The 23312-nt window shown below is 44.1% G+C and overlaps 1 protein-coding gene across 12 annotated transcripts in view; it reads right to left on the bottom strand.

Moving 5' to 3' along the window:
* Positions 1 to 23312, bottom strand: part of nedd4l (NEDD4 like E3 ubiquitin protein ligase) — a 108455-nt gene that overhangs the window by 37849 nt on the left and 47294 nt on the right. For 3 of the 12 annotated variants that reach the window (XM_036936857.1, XM_036936854.1, XM_036936849.1), the window contains 8 exons: positions 17333 to 17383; positions 14069 to 14154; positions 13515 to 13623; positions 10670 to 10830; positions 10016 to 10151; positions 9579 to 9791; positions 9326 to 9406; positions 3899 to 3955 (listed from right to left, as the gene is read on the bottom strand). In XM_036936857.1, coding sequence (XP_036792752.1) covers positions 3899 to 3955; positions 9326 to 9406; positions 9579 to 9791; positions 10016 to 10151; positions 10670 to 10830; positions 13515 to 13623; positions 14069 to 14154; positions 17333 to 17383 — 894 coding nt within the window. Of the gene's footprint in view, positions 1 to 3898; positions 3956 to 9325; positions 9407 to 9578; positions 9792 to 10015; positions 10152 to 10669; positions 10831 to 13514; positions 13624 to 14068; positions 14155 to 16976; positions 17138 to 17332; positions 17384 to 17931; positions 17983 to 23312 lie in introns of those variants that run through there. The other 9 variants (XM_036936858.1, XM_036936851.1, XM_036936856.1 and 6 more) reach the window with 8 other exon arrangements.

Below are 23312 nucleotides of genomic sequence, written 5' to 3' on the forward strand. Positions count from 1 at the left end.
CATGCATACAACCTAACATATATAGTAAGACTCAGTCAAACATACATACAACCTAACATATATAGTAAGACTCAGTCAAACATACATACAACCTAACATATATAGTAAGACTCAGTCAAACATACATACAACCTAACATATATAGTAAGACTCAGTCAAACATACATACAACCTAACATATATAGTAAGACTCAGTCAAACATACACACAACCTAACATATATAGTAAGACTCAGTCAAACATGCATACAACCTAACATATATAGTAAGACTCAGTCAAACATACATACAACCTAACATATATAGTAAGACTCAGTCAAACATATATAGTAAGACTCAGTCAAACATACATACAACCTAACATATATAGTAAGACTCAGTCAAACATGCATACAACCTAACATATATAGTAAGACTCAGTCAAACATGCATACAACCTAACATATATAGTAAGACTCAGTCAAACATATATAGTAAGACTCAGTCAAACATACATACAACCTAACATCTATAGTAAGACTCAGTCAAACATACATACAACCTAACATATATAGTAAGACTCAGTCAAACATACACACAACCTAACATCTATAGTAAGACTCAGTCAAACATACATACAACCTAACATATATAGTAAGACTCAGTCAAACATGCATACAACCTAACATATATAGTAAGACTCAGTCAAACATATATAGTAAGACTCAGTCAAACATACATACAACCTAACATCTATAGTAAGACTCAGTCAAACATACATACAACCTAACATATATAGTAAGACTCAGTCAAACATACATACAACCTAACATATATAGTAAGACTCAGTCAAACATGCATACAACCTAACATATATAGTAAGACTCAGTCAAACATGCATACAACCTAACATATATAGTAAGACTCAGTCAAACATATATAGTAAGACTCAGTCAAACATACATACAACCTAACATCTATAGTAAGACTCAGTCAAACATACATACAACCTAACATATATAGTAAGAATCAGTCAAACATACACACAACCTAACATATATAGTAAGACTCAGTCAAACATACATACAACCTAACATATATAGTAAGACTCAGTCAAACATACACACAACCTAACATATATAGTAAGACTCAGTCAAACATATATAGTAAGACTCAGTCAAACATATATAGTAAGACTCAGTCAAACATGCATACATACATACAACCTAACATTCAGTGCATTCGGAAAATTATTCAGATCACTTGAACTTTTCCACATTTCTTTACATCACTTGAAGTTTTCCAAATTTCTTTACGTTACAGCCTTATTCTAAAATGGATTCAATAATTTTTTCCCCTCATCAATCTACACACAATACCCCATAATGACATCACAATACCCCATAATGACATCACAATACCCCATAATGTCAAAGCAAAAATAGGTTAAGAAATTGTAGCAAATGTATTAAAATATTTTAAAAAAATAGCTGTATCAGATGACTCAAAATTGAGCTCAGCTGCATCCTGTTTCCATTGATCATTTTAAAAATTCTTTATTTAACCTTTATTTAACTGGGCAAGTCAGTTAAGAACAAGTTCTTAATTACAATGACGGACTACACCGACCCAAACCCGGATGACGCTGGGCCAATTGTCCGCCACCCTATGGGACTCCCAATTACGGCCGGTTGTGATACCATCTGGAATCGAACCAGGGTGTCTGTAGTGACGCCTCAAGCAGATGCAGTGCCTTAGACCGCTGCGTTACTCGGGATTGGAGTCCACCTGTGGTAAATTCAATTAATTGTTCAGTCCATTGCCTGTCTATATAAAGTCCCACAGTTGACAGTGCCTGTCAGTGCAAAAACCAAGCCATGAGGTTGAAGAAATTGTCCGTAGAGCTCCGAGACAGGATTGTGTCGAGGCACAAATGGGGAAGGGTACCAAAAAATGTCTGCAGCATTGAAGGTCCCCAAGAACACAGTGGCCTCCATCATTCTTAAATGGAAGAAGTTTGGAACCACCAAGACTCTTCCTAAAGCTGACCGCCCGGCCAAACTGAGCAATCGAGGGAGAAGGGCCTTGGTCAGGGAGGTGACCAAGAACCCGATAGTCACTGACAGGGCTCCAGAGTTCCTCCGTGGAGATTGGACAACCTTCCAGAAGGAAAACCATCTCTGCAACACTCCACCAAATCAGGCCTTTATGGTAGAGTGGCCAGATGGAAGCCACTCCTCAGTAAAAGGCACGACAGCCCACTTCGAGTTTGCCAAAAAGGCACCTAAAGGACTCTCAGACCATGAGAAATAAGACTCTCTGGTCTGATGAAACCAAGATTGAACTCTTTGGCCTGAATGCCAAGCGTTACGTCTGGAAGAAACCTGACACCATCCCTACGGTGAAGCATGGTGGTGGCAGAATCATGCTGTGGGGATGTTTTTCAGCAGCAGGGACTGGGAGACTAGTCAGGATCAAGGGAAAGATGAACGGAGCAAAGTACAGAGAGATCCCTGATGAAATCCTGAGCACTCTGGAGCAGGATCTCAGACTGGGGCGAAGGTTCACCTTCCAACAGATCAAGGACCCTAAGCACACAGCCAAGAAAACGTAGGCGTAGCTTCGGGACAAGTCTCTGAATGTCCTTGAGCGGCCCAGCCAGAGCCCGGACTTGAACCTGATCCAACATCTCTGAAGAGACCTGAAAATAGCTGTGCAGCAACGCTCCCCATCCAACCTGACAGAGCTTGAGAGGATCTGCAGAGAAGAATGGGAGAAACTCCCCAAATACAGGTGTCCCAAGCTTGAAGCGTTAAACCCAAGAAGACTCGAGGCTGTAATCGCTGCCGAAGGTGCATTCAACAAAGTACTGAGTAAAGGGTCTGAATACTTATGTAAATGTGATATCAGTTTTTTTTATACATTTGCAAACATATCTCAAAACCTATTTTTGCTTTGTCATTATGGGGTGGTGTGTGAATATTGATGAGGGAAAAAAAACAATTTATTTTAGAATAAGCCTGTAATGTAATAAAATGTAGAAAAAGTTAAGGGGTATGAATACTTTCCGAATGCACTGTATATAGTAAGCCACACTTAAAACTTACATACGGTACAACCTAACACACATAGTAAGACACTCAAACCTTACTGTACAACCTAACATACCTAAGACACTCAAACCTTACTGTGCAACCTAATATACCTAAGTAAGACACTCAAACCTTACTGTGCAACCTAACATACCTAAGTAAGACACTCAAACCTTACTGTGCAACCTAACATACCTAGTAAGACACTCAAACCTTACTGTGCAACCTAACATACCTAAGTAAGACACTCAAACTGCTCATTACAGACTAAAATACATCCCAGGCGGTGATGATGTGTGGACCTATCAGATGAGCAGCAAACACTACCACACGCACATACATGCACAAATTCACAGCCACTGAACGTCGTATGAAGAAATGCATATACACTTATTGACTTGGTACTTGAGCTGAACTCTCCCACTGAGGGGTCACAACACAGAAGCAGGAGGGGAAACGGGTGGTCTAGTCTCCAGTCTCTAAGTCCTAACTTCTTAACCACCAGCTTGATACATAACGTTTGTGAGGAGGGAGGGGGACAAAACTAAAACGGTGCAGAGGGAGAGGATATTCATATGGCAGAGGTGCACTGATGTACAGCAGGTAGATAGATGTACAGTATATAGAATGGGACAACATTACTGATGTACAGCAGGTAGATAGATGTACAGTATATAGAATGGGACAACATTACTGATGTACAGCAGGTAGATAGATGTACAGTATATAGAATGGGACAACATTACTGATGTACAGCAGGTAGATAGATGTACAGTATATAGAATGGGACAACACTTATGTACAGGAGGCAGATTTGGACAACATTACCATGGGCTCCTCAACTCCAGTGACTGTTAGAGCTCTGGTTCTTCTGGTCTGGGAGCTCTGCTGGTAGAACACAGCTTTCTTTAGAGGGGAGGGGAGGGGGGGGGGGCTGAGGCAGGGGTCAGGGACAGATATGACCAGTGAAGGTGAGGCAGGGGGTCAGGGGCAGATATGACCAGTGAGGGTGAGGCATGGGGGTCAGGGACAGATATGGCCAGTGAGGGTGAGGCATGGGGGTCAGGGACAGATATGGCCAGTGAGGGTGAGGCATGGGGGTCAGGGACAGATATGTCCAGTGAGGCTGAGGCAGGGGGTCAGGTAGGTGATGTGTGGAGGAGCAGGAAAGACTGACATGGGGAAGGAGGTGACTCTAGAGTCAGAGAGTCCAAGGGGTGAGGCGGGGGACAGTAGGAGTACAGCTGGGTGAGGAGTGTAGCCATGCTCAGGGGGGATAGACTCCTGTGATGGTAGGGACAGGAGACATGGCGCATACCCAAACAGCTGACCACACAGGAGGAGAGGTGAAGGAAGGGGCACATGGAATCAGATTACCGTGGGTGGATTATAGTTGTGGATTATCATCGTTTGATTGGATTACGGGTTGAGAGTGAAGTAGTATATAAACAGCTGAATAAAAAGATTGCGATTTGAGAAATCTGGAATTGTTTGAATGATTATTGTTAATGGATGCAAAAAGGCAATAAGTGTTAAGCTTCTTTTTTTTCTTTGAGAATCGTGTGAGATGGATCTGACTAGCAACACAGTTGTTGATGACAGTAGAGCACCAACTCACACAAAGAGAGTGGAATGCAAAGTGAGATAACACTACCCACCCACTCAGCCAATGTTAAGGAGAACTAGTGTGACTGTGACTGATCTAGTAGGCTACAGGCACAGTCACACCAAATAACTGTGGGACTCTTTCTAACCCTTTCTTCCCTTCCCAATGCTTTTTTCCCCATTATTGGCGCTCACCCTTCACTACGCCAGGTCACAGTTGTAAATGAGAACTTGTTCTCCACTAGCCTACCTGGTTAAATAAAGGTGGAATAAAAATAAGTAAATTACTGACGCTCACCGTTTTCTTTGTCATTAGCAACAGTGACCCTTTCCTTTGTCATTAGCAACAGTAACCCTTTCCTTTGTCATTAGCAACAGTGACCCTTTCCTTTGTCATTAGCAACAGTGACCCTTTCCTTTGTCATTAGCAACAGTGACCCTTTCCTTTGTCATTAGCAACAGTAACCCTTTCCTTTGTCATTAGCAACAGTGACCCTTTCCTTTGTCATTAGCAACAGTGACCCTTTCCTTTGTCATTAGCAACAGTAACCCTTTCCTTTGTCATTAGCAACAGTAACCCTTTCCTTTGTCATTAGCAACAGTGACCCTTTCCTTTGTCATTAGCAACAGTGACCCTTTCCTTAGTCATTAGCAACAGTAACCCTTTCCTTTGTCATTAGCAACAGTAACCCTTTTCTTTGTCATTAGCAACAGTGACCCTTTCCTTTGTCATTAGCAACAGTAACCATTTCCTTTGTCATTAGCAACAGTAACCCTTTCCTTTGTCATTAGCAACAGTAACCCTTTCCTTTGTCATTAGCAACAGTAACTTATTTTTTGTGTCAATAACAATAAAACTATTTTGATAAGCCTTATGGAGCAACATGGAACTACATCGCACTCTTCACTGCATTTAAGACATAAGCCTACATTTCTTTACTGCATTTAAGACATAAGCCTACATTTCTTTACTGCATTTAAGACATAAGCCTACATTTCTTTACTGCATTTAAGACATAAGCCTACATTTCTTTACTGCATTTAAGACATAAGCCTACATTTCAAAAAGTACAAAACAAAACACTTTTGCTGCCAAATACTGAACCAACAACCAACATTTCATCTAAGCTGCGAGCGTGCACATGCATGCAGCTCCCCAGGGACTGCCATGCAGAAGAAATATCAGCCCGCGCAGAGAACAACGAAATTGAACTTCACACAGCTTTCTAGACTTTTCCCCCGTTAGTTAACACCATCAACGTTTCTCTTTACTGTGGGAATTGTGATCGAATCAGCGCAATATTTGCCACTTTTAATGCAACATACCAACATTTTAAAAACTATGCAAGACTTACATGTGGACCAGACCGCTGCCCATTTGATTTTGTCCACCCACACCAGACACGATCAGGACACGCAGGTCGAAATATCAAAACAAACTCTGAACTAACTATATTCATTTGGGGACAGGTCAAAAAGCATTAAACATTTGGCAATTTAGCTAGCTTGCTGTTGCTAGCTAATTTGTCCTGGGATATAAACATTGGGTTGTTATTGTACCTGAAATGCACAAGGTCCTCCACTCTAACAATTAATCCACAGATAAAAGGGTAAAAGTTTGTTTCTAGTAATCTCTCCTCCTTCAGGCTTCTTCTCCTTTTTTGGACTTTATATGGCGGTTGGCAACCAACTTTAAGGTGCTATACCACCACCAACTGGACTGGAGTGTGGACCTCAGTGTATCTTTCAATCACCCACATGGCGCTCGTTGACACGCGCGAGCAGTGTGGTCAGCATGCTGGTATGCAAAACTAACTATGCAAGAGATTCTGTTGTAGGCAGAAAGCATCGGAGTATCATTTTATTGCATTGACAGGCACGACTCAGGCTCATACTCTCCACAAGCCGGTGTGCCATAACCCATCAGAGCTGCCGTAGGCCTATATGCAAAGAGACCACTTCCATAGATGTGTGTCATTCACTTTGAACTGGACTGTGTTTACAGCATGAGCCTTCGTGAATAGATGAGCTTGTTTTGAGATCAAAGCGAGAGCTACATGTAGCAACGTGTGTACATCTGTTCATATCCTTTGCTAGTTAGTGAGTTATTAGCCCAGATATAGATAATGTGTAGTCAGCAATGGGGGAGTGATTGCTTCATACAAGAACACAAAATGTGTACATTTCTAGACATCTTTGAAAAGCGAGTCAGGTAAAGAGCTTTTTTTTGTCTTAAAGGGACAGTGTTGTATTTTGAGACAGGCTTGAAAAAGCTAAGTAGCCGATAATCAGACAAATTATGCTGCCTATCTATAATAATCTTATGGGAATAATGATGCATTTTATTTTGTAAAGTGATTTCTTGCACCAAACATCATTTTCAGTCACATTGTCTGAAGGACAAGTGGATAAACAGGTTAATGTCAAGTCCTGCATGTTTATTTTTTCCCCAAAAGGGACCTGAATAGAACAGCTATTTCCATGTTAAAATGTTATGGGATGCATTTACTCCATTGTTTTTGATGGTAGGCCACTCTGGTAGGCCACTCTGGTAGGCCTCTATTATGATCAAATAGCCACATTAGCCTACTTGGCCACTGTTAAAACTAACTTAAAGTGGATACAGCCTCAGTGTTCACGGGCACAGCCTCAGTGTTCACGGGCACAGCCTCAGTGTTCACGGGCACAGCCTCAGTGTTCACGGGCACAGCCTCAGTGTTCACGGGCACAGCCTCAGTGTTCACGGGCACAGCCTCAGTGTTCACGGGCACAGCCTCAGTGTTCACGGGCACAGCCTCAGTGTTCACGGGCACAGCCTCAGTGTTCACGGGCACAGCCTCAGTGTTCACGGGCACAGCCTCAGTGTTCACAGTAAACACGCGCCAGAAGATGCACTGAATTTTCACAATGTTCAAGTTTGCACTCAGTAAACCAGAAATTTGCTCAGTGACTTTTTTTCTGAGGGAACATTGCCGACAACTAAGTTTCACCCCGGGCGAGGCAGAGAGGGGTCAACTGTGCAGGGCTGTTCCAAACCAATAACATGTAGCTTCCTTCCCTCCCTTCTACAATAACTGAGGTCGTCTCACACACTGTCCATGTCAAGAACCATTTAAAAAACAGCCTTTTCACAGCTTATTTGTGTAGATATACTTTCTTCCGTCTGAGGTGCACTCCACAGCAAGAGAAACACTGCCCAGTCAGGGGAAGAATTACATAACCAACCAACCATGCTCAACCTACACATTCCTTTTCATTCCCAGGAAAGTGTGTCAAACCAAACCGGTATATGGGACAGACTGAGCTACATGTGGAAACTGAAATCATCCCTTTGACACCAATCCTGGGTTCATAGTATCCAAATCCTGGGTTCATAGTATCCAAATCCTGGGTTCATAGTATGCAAATCCTGGGTTCATAGTATCCAAATCCTGGGTTCATAGTATCCAAATCCTGGGTTCATAGTATCCAAATCCAAATACTTAAGATGTACGTAATTGAGCTTGCATGGTACAATGGAACCAATAGAGTAGTCTGCCACTCCAGGTAGGCTAGAGCAAACACTCATAGCACTTTGAAAGATTTCAAATATTATATGAACCCAGATCTGCAACCTACACATGCTTCCTAAGAAAGTGTGTCAAACCACAGAAACATGTGGTGACTGGATTTAGCCTCTGACTGTGAAAAAAAAAACAGTCTAGAAAAATCCTCATTCTGCTACGGTTGTAAAAACCCCAGCTACCCACTCACTCATTCAGGTCAGTGAGATAAAAGGCTGACATCAGCACCTGTGCTTTTCCCTTCAGAAGCACTGGCTCCCTGGGCTACTGTGACTCAGATCTCTGTCTAGGATGTGTTTGATTAGGAAGGATAGAATTACTGCCACTGTTACAGAAACACACAGCCTGACACTGCAGAGTGAATCACCACCAGGCAGTAAGGAATCACAACAAGCAGAGAGGAGGAGGGGAGATGACAGGAGGAGAGGACATGAGGAGGAGAGGGGGGAGAACAGGAGGAGGGAAGGAGAGGACAGGAGGAAGACAGCAGGAGAGGGGAGAGGAAAGGAGGAGAGGACACGAGGAGGAGAGGGGGGAGAACAGGAGGAGGGAAGGAGAGGACAGAAGGAAGACAGAAGGAGAGGGGAGAGGACAGGAGGAAGACAGCAGGAGAGAGGAAAGGAGGAGAGGACATGAGGAGGAGAGGGGGGAGAACAGGAGGAGGGGAGAGGACAGGAGGAAGACAGCAGGAGAGGGGAGAGGAAAGGAGGAGAGGACATGAGGAAGAGAGGGGGGAGAACAGGAGGAGGGAAGGAGAGGACAGGAGGAAGACAGAAGGAGAGGGGAGAGGACAGGAGGAGAGGACATGAGGAAGAGAGGGGGGAGAACAGGAGGAGGGAAGGAGAGGACAGAAGGAAGACAGAAGGAGAGGGGAGAGGACAGGAGGAAGACAGCAGGAGAGGGGAGAGGAAAGGAGGAGAGGACATGAGGAAGAGAGGGGGGAGAACAGGAGGAGGGAAGGAGAGGACAGGAGGAAAGGAGAGGAAGACCAGAGGAGAACAGAAAGAGCTGCCTGTGTAGTAAAGGATTCGGAAGGCAGAGGTGGAACAACAGAGGAGAGCATGAAGAAAGAGTGGGTGTATCGTACCGCTGGAGGAGGAGGCTGGGCCTGGTCACTGACCCCATCTGTCATACTGGAGGAGCGTAGCCTGGAGGTCAGATGGCTCTGCTGAGGGGAGACGGAGGGAGGGAGGGAGGGATTGTTTTCTTAAGACTTTTTCTTCTCGTCTTTTTGGCTACAAGAACAAATGTTTTCACACATACTGGAATGGTGCTAATGAATGAGGTTAAAAAGTGCTGAATTTGCCTCTAACAGAATCAAACTGGTCAGTGATTCTCACCACAGCAGAGGCGTGGCTGGGGGCGGCCACCTCTCCGTTGATGTCAGGCGGGGGGCCAGATGGGGTTGGAGAGAGAGAGAGGTGCAGGTTGATCTCCTCTGAGAACTCCTGGAGGGGTGGTGGGGCAGGCGTTTGGGGGATGGCCGTCGCCATTGAGGAGGAGGGGCCAGGTAGGGGGCCGTCTGGACTCTCTTCAGTGATTGGCTCCCACGACTGTGCAGAGAGAGAGAGTGCGCAAGAGTATGTACTGTACCACTGACTAGTTTGGAAAATCCTTCTGTATTCTGCAGTAAAGATAAGGCATTTATCCATTAACCTATTTTAAGTAACAATGTAGGTGTAATATTGTCCTGGTATGAAGCAATAGATGACCTTGGATTTACGAAGATCTTGATTAAAACATATTGTACAGTCGAGCGGTCAAAGGTCAGACTCACATCCTCCATGTCTCTGGGTTCTGTGTGTTCGTTCTCCAGGTCTTCAGAGATGTGTCGTCTAGACCTGAAAACCCGGTGGGCCTGGATGCTGTTCGCCCGCTGCTGATTGTCATTCTCCACCTCCGAAACATCATCCCTGTAGAGAAGAGATAATTAACATTTGACATGTTTGTGCACAGAGAGAACAAGAGAGGACCTAGTACCGAGTCTGGAGGACTCCAGAAGACCTAGCACCGAGCCCTGGGGGACACCAGAAGACCTAGCACCGAGCCCTGGGGGACACCAGAGGACCTAGCACCGAGTCTGGAGAACACCAGAAGACCTAGCACCGAGCCCTGGGGGACACCAGAAGACCTAGCACCGAGCCCTGGGGGACACCAGAGGACCTAGTACAGAGCCCTGGGGGACACCAGAGGACCTAGCACTGAGCACTGGGGGACACCAGAAGACCTAGCACCGAGACACCAGAAGACCTAACACTGAGCCCTGGGGGACACCAGAAGACCTAGCACAGAGCCCTGGGGGACACCAGAGGACCTAGTACAGCGCCCTGGGGGACACCAGAAGACCTAGTACAGAGCCCTGGAGGAAACCAGAGGACCTAGAGCAGTTCTGATAACTGTGTGTAAAGATAACATAGCTGTGTATACATACACGTTACTGGGTCGTTTCCACTGTGTATAGCGGTTGTTGTGGTTGACGTAGTAGGTTCTGCCCAGGTTATCAACCTTCTCCTCCCATCCTGGGGGCAGTGGGGGCTGGACAGCCTGGGGCCTCTGGACGCTGGGATCGGCAGAGTCGTTCACCTCCCAGCCCTGAGAAGCACAAAGGCACAGGAGGAGAGTGCTCAAAGATACAGACAGAGAGAGAGACACGGCACAGCCAGGAAACAAAACACAGCTCTTCCCTTTTGGTGTACCTTACATTCCACTGGCTGTCTGTCTGTCTGAGATCTCGCAAGATCGTTGTAGATTTTCAGTTTTTTTTCTCCCTTCAGTTCTCCTGCTAAATGTTAGCCTGGGTACCCGTCTGTTTAGCTACAATTCCACTCTTACTCGGTGTCATATGCCAAAGATGTTTAGCAAGACAAAGAGTGGAATGATGCCTAAACAGACGGGTACCGAGACTAGCTATATGTCACCCTATCTAGGCCTCATTTTACTGAGTGAAAAACTATAAGCCATCTTGCCCTCTCTCGCTCTCTTACTCAGATTAAGTCACTGGCACACAGAAGCGTACAGAAACACACACCAAACACATACTTTAATTTTCCATTAGATCAGACTTTTGAAAATGAAAGGAAGTGGGGAAGTGAGTGAGCGAGTGAATGGTGTTTCCAGAAAGAGAGGCCAGACCAGAACAGACTAGACGTTTTCTCCAGACTCCCTGTTGGCAGTAACAGACTTTTGTTACTCCACCTCCACAACTGTATGCATGTATATACAGTACCACTCAAAAGCTTGGACACACCTACTGATTCAAGGGCTACATTGGAGAATAATAGTGAATACATCAAAACTATGAAATAGCACATATGGAGTCATGTAGTAACCAAAGAAGTGTTAAACAAAAAAATATATATATTTATACTTAAGATTCTTCGAAGTAGCCACCCTTTGCTTTGATGACAGCTTTGAACACGCTTGGCATTCTCATTACCAGCTTCACCTGGAATGCTTTTCCAACAGTCTTGAAGAAGTTCCTACACATGCTGAGCACTTGTTGGCTGCTTTTCCTTCACTCTGCGATCCAACTTATCCCAAACCATCTCAACTGGGTTGATGTCAGGTGATTGTGGAGGCCAGGTCATCTGATGCTGCACCTCCTTCACTTTCCTTGGTCAAATAGCCCTTACACAGCCTGGAGGTGTGTTGGGTCATTATTCTGTTGAAAAAAAAAGTATAGCCCCACTAAACGCAAACCAGATGGGATGGCGTATCGCTGCAGAATGCTGTGGTAGCTATGTCGGTAAAGTGTGCCTTGAATTCACCTGTGTCACCAGCAAAGCAACCCCACACCTCCTCCTACATGCTTCACAGTGGGAACCGCACATGCAAAGGTGATCCATTCACCTTCTCTGCGTCTCACAAAGACACGGTTGGAATCAAAAATCTAACATTTCTACTCATCAGACCAAAGGACTGATTTCCACTGGTCTAATGTCCATTGCTTGTGTTTCTTGGCCCAAGGAAGTCCCTTCTTATTATTGGTGTCCTTTACTGAGCAATCAAGGGGAGAAGGGCCTTGGTCAGGGAGGTGACCAAGAACCTGATGGTCACTCTGACAGAGCTCCAGAGATCGTCTGTGGAGATGGGAGAACATTCCAGAAGGACAACCATCTATGCAGCACTCCACCAATCAGGCCTTTATGGTAGAGTGGCCAGACGGAAGCCACTCCTCAGTAAAAAGGCACATGACAGCCAGCTTGGAGTTTGCCAAAAGGCACCTAAAGACTCTCAGACCACGAGAAACAAAATGATCTGGTCTGATAAAACCAAGATTGAACTATTTGTCTTGAATGCAAAGCATTACATCTGGAAGAAACCTGGCACCATCCCTCTGATGAAGCTTGGTGGGAGACTAGACTGGGAGACTAGTCAGGATTGAGGGAAAGATGAATGGAGAAAAGTACAGAGATCCTTGATGAACACCTGCTCCAGAGTGATCAGGACCTCAGACTGAGGTTAAGGTTCCCCTAAAAAACAGCACACAGCCCAGACAACGCAGGAGTGACTTCGGGACAAGTCTCTGAATGTTCTGGAGTGGCCCCGCCAGAGCCCGGACTTGGACCCGACTGAACATCTGTGGAGAGACCTGAAATAGCTGTGCAAGAACACTTCCCATCCAACCTGACACGAGCTTGAGAGGATCGGCAGAGAAGAATGGGAGAAACTCCCCAAATACACGTGTGCCAAGTTCGTAGCGTCATACCCAAGAAGACTCTAGGCTGTAATCGCTCCCAGAGGTGCTTCAACAAAGTACTGAGTAAAGGGTCTGAATACTTTTGTAAATGTGATATTTCAGTTATTTTTTTATTTTTATTATAAATGTGAAGAAAAAATAAATAAAAACTGTTTTTGCTTTGTCATTATGGGGTATTGTGATGTCATTATGGGGTATTGTGATGTCATTATGGGGTATTGTGATGTCATTGTGGGGTATTGTGTGTACGTAGATTGCTGAGGGGAAAAAAACTATTTAATCCATTTTAGAATAAGGCTGTAACGTAACAACATTGTGGAAAAAGTTGAGGGGTCTGAATACTTTCTGAATGCACTGTATGTAGGAAAATGATATTATTTTCTAAAAATCAGGACTGTACTGAATTTGTTAAAACGCTATTTTAAGCTTAACGGTTAGGTTTAGGGTTTGGGGTTAAGATTAGGGGTTTTGGGGTTAAGGTTAGGCTTAGGGAAAACACATTTTTACTCCCCAAAATGTCCTGACATTTCACGTAAAAAAAAAAGCTGTGCGCTTGTGCGTGTCCCTGTCTTCTTACCTCTGCCTCCTCCCTGGTAATCCCTTCAGTGGTCTCTTCCTCCGGACTTCCAGTCTTTGGCAGGTAGGCCATCTTTAGCCGTAGATAACCCTTCACCCGGGACTTGTGGCTGGAGACAGAAGAGGACACCAAAATGGCAGTTAGTTGGGAGTTATTCAAAAGAAACCAGAGGTAGAAACAGATGGTTTTATACCCAGAGCCATGAATTTCAGAGAGTTGGGCGATGATGCATTTAAAATGACACTACAACATTCTATGGAAGCCCTGTTAGCACCCCCTAAACAATACATGGGGAATATTTTAACAATGCTATTTAAGTTCATGTCTAGAATTAGAACGATATTTGGAATTCAACAGAAACCAGAGGAGGTGGAATGACAACAGTCTTAGCTAACAATGATTACAGTACAGTTACTTTAAACCAAATACCATTAATGACATAAGCCTGTAGTTCCAGTGATATCTAACCATGAATCTCCTTTGGATTAGCAACAACAGGTGGACATGGTTTGTGTGTGTGTCAATGCGTCCGAGTGTGTGTAGTTCCCTGTCACCTTCGTCGGTAGTCTGGAACTGACCTTCGTGGCCGTAGGAGGAAATCTTTAAACGTGTACGGCCGCTCCATCGTAGGGTCCTCGGTCTACAACACAAAGACACATCGATCAATCGATCGATCGATCAAATGTATTTAAAATCCATTCTTATATTAGCGGTTGTCAAAGTGCCTAGACACCGAAAAGCAAGCCAAGTTTACAGACATGAAAACATATCAAAACATGTAGCTATAAAATAGAAAAACCACACTGTCCATCTCACATAGACACATCGTCAGACCGGAGCCAAGTTACATGTGATATGCACGACCGGTACAATCTGTCCACCAAGCACACTAGTTAAACTAGCCTGAATCAAGTGCACAGCAAATATTTGAGAGGATTTGCCAGATTTAAGTATTTCTCTCAGGTGTGATTTACATGCAGTACATGAAAACATAAACACATTATGTTGTAGCTATGAAATAAAAAGCCACACACTGTCATTACATCACATGAAGATAAACCTTTGGTAACAGTTCTGTTGAAATGATTAACAAATGTCTCCCATTTCTTAGTTAAGTGTGTGTGTGTGTGTGTGTGTGTGTGTGTGTGTGTGTACGCAGAGTAGACCCTCTCCTGTTTCATAGTTAACTAACAGCCTTGTGTCATAAACTCAGAGATAAAGTGGACCGACAGACCAGTCAGTACTGGCTGGGGTTTAAACAGCTATGAAACTCGAACCCTGTAGTCTTAAAGTCTGGTGTGTTGGGGGTTTGTAGAGAGACGTTGAATCCCAAATAAACTCTAAGACAAGATACTTGTGTCGATCTGAGAGGACTGGATAGGTGTAAGTGATATGAGGGCTGAATAGGTGTAAGTGATATGAGGGCTGGATAGGTGTAAGTGATTTGAGGACTGGATAGGTGTAAGTGATATGAGGGCTGGATAGGTGTAAGCGATATGAGGACTGGATAGGTGTAAGCGATATGAGGACTGGATAGGTGTAAGCGATATGAGGACTGGATCGGTGTAAGCGATATGAGGACTGGATAGGTGTAAGCGATATGAGGACTGGATAGGTGTAAGCGATATGAGGACTGGATAGGTGTAAGCGATATGAGGACTGGATAGGTGTAAGTGATATGAGGACTGGATAGGTGTAAGTGATATGAGGGCTGGATAGGTGTAAGTGATATGAGGGCTGGATAGGTGTAAGTGATATGAGGGCTGGATAGGTGTAAGTGATATGAGGGCTGGATAGGTGTAAGTGATATGAGGACTGGATAGGTGTAAGCATAAGCAATATGTATTGCGATTCGATACTATGATTTTATTGCAAATCGATGTTTCAAACATATTGCTCATCTAGACAGCACCATGAGAACACATTTTGATCAGTCAATAAAAGTGCTGAAAACAAATTGTCTCCCTATTTAGAAAATAAACTAGAGAACAAGCTATTATGGATTTGGATTTCAGTCTAGTCTAATATTCCGATATTATCAAAACGATACAATATCATCACTAATAGCTACTAGCCCTGAGTGAAGGCAGCACCAGTCAGTGACTACCGCAAGTTAACATGGTAACAGCAGATCACTCAGGGCTAGTAGCTAGACAGTGAAGAGGGCACCGATCAGTGACTACCCCAAGTTAACATGGTAACAGCAGAACACTCAGGGCTAGTAGCTAGACAGTGAAGGCAGCACCCATCAGTGACTACCCCAAGTTAACATGGTAAGAGCAGATCACTCAGGGCTAGTAGCTAGACAGTGAAGGCAGCCCCAGTCAGTGACTAACCCAAGGAGCCTCTACACTGTCAGAGCTTTCAGAGGTGAATCACCATGACTCATGACTACTTCAACAAAAAGGCCACAAAGACACAGTGAGTAAGACTACACCCACCCAGCGTGACTAAGACGTATAGGTCCTCGGAGAATACACACACAGGGGCAGTATGACACCTGACTGGCTGACTGACTGTGATCAGGGTTATGTTCAGTAGGTACCAAAGGGAAGAAGAATATGCTCAGAAAATAGTGATACTGAGGGACTTATGTGAACTTGTCCAATAACTAGGGCTGTGACGATACCAGTATGGTGATATTTTTCACATGGCAAAAAATGATAACATGAAGCAGACCAAACTTTTGGGTCCTTTAAAAACCAGCTGTGGGTAAAATATTGTGTGCTTACAGCTTGGAAAAGAAAGAAATGTGACTGTTTGACAACATAATGGATGTTTGTTTCCAACATTAGAGCTGTTTTCCTAAATAAAGTTATATTTCCTTTTTTGTTTCGTTTCCTTGCCACGATACTAACGGGTATCGCGATATTGGTATCGTCTTTGCCCTATAATAAACACCCGTTGGCATTCAGTTGCAAAACGTTTTTGAAACTAATGAACAAGACCCAGGTCTCTGTGTCCATCCAGAAGAACCACGGGGTTACATCAGACTTTATCTCATGTTAATTCCTCCACCATAGGGACAACAGTAGGTGGTGCGTCATGATTAATAATTAACCTTACCACCTATGCAAATAGGCTTTTAGTTTCACCACTCTCAAAAGTAGTTACCTCTTAGAATCACTACCGCACTGCTTTAGGGTCAAGATATTTGACTGGCTTGACTGCTCAGCCACTCAATCAAGAGCCAAACATTCTTTGACAATGAATAATTTATGAGCAGGACTAAAGGTTATTTGACAATGGGTCATTTAATCATTAGCAGCACTGCACTCTGAACTGCCAGTGAGATCAGTCCATTGTTGTCCCAATTATTATTATTATCATCATTGTTATTATTTAGAAGATCGATCATGTTCCTTTCATAAAACAATGAACCTGCTTAAAACTTGATTAATAAACGACTTGAATCCGGCATTAATTTTTAGGACTACAACTCTGTTTGTCATTGTGGCTTACCACCATCAGTTTGTTTTTCCGGCAGCTCCAGGCCTGGGTAACCCTCCTCTCCTCAGACTCTGTACTGGCCCTGTTGTTTACATTCCTCCCGGGTTTATTTCCACTCCTAACAGGGGGCTAGTCGCTCTCACTCTCCAGTGTTGTTGCTACTTAAAAAGCCTACGACAACAGGTTGCTCAAGAGAGCTTGCTAAACTCTTCCCCCTCCCCTATGCCCTTCACAACCTTCAGAGTTCACTAGGCAGAACAAACATGCTGTTAAAAACCAGTAGAGCACTCTAAAAACGCAAACAATATGCGCATACACTGACCAGAAGATAAACACACACACACGTCGTACACAGACAACACACTCACCGGTAAATGATTGAGAGGCACATCGACCTGTCCCAGGAAATCGTCCCTCGTCTGCAGAAGAAAGAGAGTACAATAATTGTCAGTCAAAATGGAGATGAATACTCTGACAACTGTGAAGAATGCCAACTGACTCCATTTCCAGCAGCAGGGCTTGAAGGCAAGGAAGAACCGACCACAGCAATGAGGGGGAATTACACTCCATATTACTGTTGCTGCTATAGCTGTGCAATAGAATCAGTTTATTAACACAGGTTGTCACAGGTTTGGTGAGAAGCAGGTGCACTGAGAGGAGAGGTCAGGGGAGCGCTGATGTCACTGGGGTGGTAGGTCATGTAGGTAGAGGTACTATCACTTTAGACAGAGGGGGAAGATCCCATGACCCAGCGAGAGAAACAACAACCACCACCACCAGACGAGAGCGAGGGAACGAGAGACAGGAGGAGAGGAGAGGTAGCCAAAGGTTGTGCCAGCCACATGAAGTAGTCATTCTAACCACCACCATCATTATTGCCAAGAGGGAAAGGTCAGAGGTCAAAGGTGAAAGTAATTGACTGGTCAGGTGATTGAGCGGTACTGTAGTCACACCAGACCAAGATTACCTGTCCGAGGTTGAAAAGCCCATTCTTGGACCGGTCAGAGGCCAACAGAGCCTGTGTAGTGGGATACAACTGGTTTAGACAAACAGAGGGAGAAGCAGAGAGCTAGTAGCTAGTGCCACAGGCTGAATGAGCATGTAGGAAGGAATAAGGAAGGAAGTAGGTGTAGTAGGGAAGGAATTAGGTGTAATGGGAAGGAATTAGGTGTAATGGGAAGAAATAAGGAATGAGGTGTAATGGGAAGGAATTAGGTGTAATGGGAAGGAATTAGGTGTAATGGGAAGGAATTAGGTGTAATGGGAAGGAATTAGGTGTAATGGGAAGGAATTAGGTGTAATGGGAAGGAATTAGGTGTAATGGGAAGGAATTAGGTGTAATAGGAAGGAATTAGGAAATAGGGTGTAATTAGGTATAATGGGAAGGAATAAGGAATTAGGTGTAATAGGAAGGAATTAGGTGTAATGGGAAGGAATTAATAGGAAGGAATTAGGTGTAATGGGAAGGAATTAGGTGTAATGGGAAGGAATTAGGTGTAATGGGAAGGAATTAGGTGTAATGGGAAGCAATTAGGTGAAATAGGAAGGAATTAGGTGTTTTTATGTGATTGGAGTTAAGAAACTGTTCAATGTTTGCCTCTGGGATTCTGTAGGTGTGTTCAAATAGCCCTAGCCAACGGAGACTTCATGTCAAGGGTTATATACAGAATGTCAAAAAGGTGAGGAAATGGGAAAATAATATCACTGCAAAAAGGTTGTGGTTAAGCCACTGGAAAACCTTTACTTAAAAAGCCATGATAGAAACCGCTGGTCCTTTTTTAACTTAATACTGAGCCAGTCGACACACTGGACTTTCCCCTGACCTTTAGCCAGGCAGAACACAAGTACAGAACAGTAGCTAGCTGGGCAGTAGCCATCTAGGCTACCTCTCTGGTTTAAATAACTGCCATTTTATCACAGAGAGAGTCAAACCTGGGTTCAAATATATATATATTTTTAAATGGTCAACGTTTGCTCTAGCCTGCTTGGAGCGCCAGATGGGCGGGGCTTACAGTTTTGGGACTATTCAATTAAGCCAGGCAAGCTCAATTAAGAACAGACAAATCATTTGAAATCATATAACATACTATTGAAGCCAGGTCTTAGTAGAGCACACAGACAGGTCACAACACATCTCTCCTGTGTCTGTGTTATTGGAACTGATGAGAGGAGAAGGGACTTAAGAAACAGAACTCAAATGGGAATCTAAAACATTGTACACCTATCAGTAACTCATTTACAGTAGGATTCAACAATCCCTTCCTGAATGTTTTGGTTTATTTACTGCTTGCTTAAGGTACAGATAACAAGACGTGTCTTAAAACAGCAAAAAAGTATTTCAAAACCCTAAAAAAGTCACTCCATACTTTTGGCATATCGTCCATAATATCTAGCCTACAGTAGAGGGCCAGTAAAAGTATGCCATCGCCATGGATACCACTTGCTCTATTCACTCACTGGTCAGGTGTGGCAGCACTAACACAGGTACACACACACACACGACAGCACAAGTTGTGTCTGAGATATTATCAAACGGACAGTTTCTGGATGGAACATAAGGGTTTATTATTGATACCTCTGCTTCCGCTTCACTCAATCACTGTTCAGGTGTGAACCCTACACAGGAAAACATGTTGTCTAAAAGGGACTAGGGCTGACCCCAATTAGTCAACTGGTTGATTCTTTGGTCGTTAGGCTGCTGGCCGACCGAGAATGTTTTATTCGAGCAGTAACACACACACACACACACACACACACACACACACACACACACAAATGCAGAGGGTTCTGTATAGCTCCTCATTGACATGATTGGTTGACCGTAAGTGGGGGCGGTATATCCTGTAGAAAACACAAACTCACTTCCTTGACAACAGCTCTGCACTGTTCCACGAAGCACAAGAAGTATGAATGCCCTGACTTCTGCTGAGGACGTATCACCGTAAATGCTGCACGGCCAATGCAGACGACGTCTGCAAAAGGATGCAAAATGCACTGCTCTCTCCAGAATGCGCTGCTCTCTCCAGAATGCGCTGATAGTATTTCTGATTGGCTTAATGCACAACCACTAATGAGCTGTCGAGCTTCTCAAAGTAATGTTTTCTTCACCTCAAACAGCAGGCAAACAAAGTCTGTTTTTACACCCATTGAGAATGACAATAGTTCTTCAATGTATTTGAAAAATCTTTCCAGCTCCGTCCCTTTTGATAAAAACTCAGCATGAAAGGGAAAAATGCTATGCTCTGATTCAGTGAAAACGTCATAAAATAGACCTACATGATTACTTCTTCTCAGTGCTCGACTTGGACTGAAATAGGTTCTGGTATTCATTTTGTGTACTGGCACGGTTTATAAAATGTCATGTAAAATGTGCATATGAAAACCACAACTGGCATGCAGATCGGTAGAAATGTTAAGATAAATGGTCATTCCACATGAAAAAGGTTGCCAACTCCTCGTGTGGCATTTTACCGGCAGCTTCAGGAGAGTAATGGCAGAATGTCAGCAGGAGAGGGAGGAAAATAGTCGGGTCAGGTTAAGGTTTTTTTCTTCTGGTTATCTCTGGCTCCCTTGAGTCATTTGTACCTTATTTCATCAGTAATAATAAAGCACTACTGTATATAGTTGATTTTATTAAATCACATAGGGTGTGTCTTATATATGGAAAAATACACCTTTAAAAATGTTGACCAATCGATTGGTCGAAAGAACGGTCGACTAAGGTTTTAGCCAAGGACAGCCCTAAAAGGGACAGTCTGTGGTGTGGATGCTGGACAGTAAATACGGGTTTGTGTTTTTATGCCTGGGTAGAGGATTAGACTCCCATGGTCATGCTCACATAATGTGCCTTTTAAGATATGGCTGACAAGGCTAATATGGCCAGGCTGACCATTGGGTGAGATTTCTGCTTTCAACAGGGGTCACAGCTGAGCCTACAGCTGTCTCCATGTGCCATCTTGCACTGGAAGGAGGAGGAGGGGAGGGAGAAGGGGAGGGAGAATTAGCATATTACTCCTCACTGGGAGGAGGGGGGGAGGGGAGGGAGAGTTAGCATATTACTCCTCACTGGGAGGAGGAGGGAGGGAGGGAGTAGGGGAGGGAGAGTTAGCATATTACTCCTCACTGGGACGAAGATGAGGGAGGGAGGGAGAGTTAGCATATTAATCCTCACTGGGAGGAGGGGCGGAGGGGAGGGAGAGTTAGCATATTACTCCTCACTGGGAGGAGGGGCGGAGGGGAGGGAGAGTTAGCATATTAAACCTCACTGGGAGGAGGGAGGGGAGGGAGAGTTAGCATATTACTTCTCACTGGGAGGAGGAGGGAGGGAGGGAGTAGGGAAGGGAGAGTTAGCATATTACTCCTCACTGGGAGGAGGAGGGAGTAGGGGAGGGAGAGTTAGCATATTACTCCTCACTGGGAGGAGGAGGGAAGGGAGGGAGTAGGGGAGTGAGAGTTAGCATATTAAACCTCACTGGGAGGAGGAGGAGGGAGGGAGGGAGTAGGGGAGGGGGAGGGAGAGTTAGCATATTACTCCTCACGGGAGGAGGAGGGAGGGAGGGAGGGGAGGGGGAGGGAGAGTTAGCATATTACTCCTCACTGGGAGGAGGAGGGAGGGAGTAGGGGAGGGAGAGTTAGCATATTAAACCTCACCGGGAGGAGGAGGAGGGAGGGAGTAGGGGAGGGGGAGGGAGAGTTAGCATATTACTCCTCACTGGGAGGAGGAGGGGAAGGGAGGGAGTAGGGGAGGGAGAGTTAGCATATTAAACCTCACTGGGAGGAGGAGGAGGGAGGGAGGGAGTAGGGGAGGGGGAGGGAGAGTTAGCATATTACTCCTCACTGGGAGGAGGGAGGGAGGGGGGGAGGGAGAGAGGGAGTTAGCATATTCCTCCTCACTGGGAGGAGGAGGGAGGGAGGGAGAGGGGGGTGACCTATGTTGAATCACTAAAATAATACAGATATTCACTATGGAAAAAGATGGAACAGCACGTCAGAAATCAGCTCAATGTAATCGAAGAATCCATAGAATCTAACCACTTCTGGGAAAATTGGAAAACTCTAAACAAACAACACGAAGAGTTATCTATCCAAAACGGAGATGTAAGGATAAACCGCTTCTCCAACCTTTCTGGCTCTATAACAAAGAACAAACAGCTGAAAAATATACATGATCAAATACAAATCTTAGAATCAACTATTAAAGACTACCAGAACCCACTGGATTATCCAATTACATTGAATAAACTACTGGACAAAATACAAACCATCCAACACAAAAAAGGCCTGTGGGGTTGATGGTAACCTAAATTAAATGATCAAATCTAGATATTCCAATTGGAATATCAAATCTACATATTCCAATTGGCTATACTAAAACTCTAACATCATCCTCAGCCCTGGCATATTCTCCAATATTTGGAACCAAGGACTGATAACCCCAATCCACAAAAGTGGAGACAAATTTGACCCCAAATTCAACAGCAAACTTGGGAAAATCCTCTGCATTAACATGACCAGCAGACTTGTACATTTCCTCAGTGAAAACAATGTACTGAGCAAATATCAAATTGGCTTTTTACAAAATTACAGTGCGACACAGACCATGTATTCACCCTGCACAACCTAATTAACAAACAAACCAAAACAAAGGCAAAGTCTTCTCATACTTTGTTGATTTCAAAAAGGTTTGATACTCAATTTGGCAAGAGGGTCTGCTATACAAATGTTTGGAAAGTGACATTGGGGGAAAAACATACAACATGTACACAAAAAACAATTGTGTGTGGTTAAAATTGGCAAAAAAACATTTATTTCCACCGGGCTGGGGGATGAGACAGGGATGCAGCTTAAGCCCCACCCTCTTTAACATGTATGTCAAGAAATTGGTGAGGCCACTAGAACAGTCTGTGGCACATGGCCCTACGAGAATATGAAGTCAAACGTCTTCTGTTTGCGGATGATCTGGTGCTTCTATCCCCAACCCAGGAGGGACTACAGCAGCACCTAGATCTTCTGCACAGATTTTGACAGACCTGGGCCCTGACAGTACATCTCAGTAAGACAAAAATAATGATGTTGCTTAAAAGGTCCAGTTGCCAGGAACACAAATACAAATTCCAGCTCGACACTGTTGCCCTAGAGTACACAAAAAACTATACATACCTCGACCTAAACATCAGCGCCACAGGTAACTTCAACAAACTCAGCAAAAAAAGAAGCGACCCTTTTTCAGGACCCTGTCTTTCAAAGAAAATTTGTAAAAATCAAAATAGCTTTACAGATCTTCATTGCAAAGGGTTTAAACACTGTTTCCCATGCTTGTTCAAAGAATCATAAACAGTTAATGAACAT

Source organism: Oncorhynchus mykiss, chromosome 12, assembly GCF_013265735.2.
Source record: "Oncorhynchus mykiss isolate Arlee chromosome 12, USDA_OmykA_1.1, whole genome shotgun sequence".
NCBI classification, from domain to species: domain Eukaryota; kingdom Metazoa; phylum Chordata; class Actinopteri; order Salmoniformes; family Salmonidae; genus Oncorhynchus; species Oncorhynchus mykiss.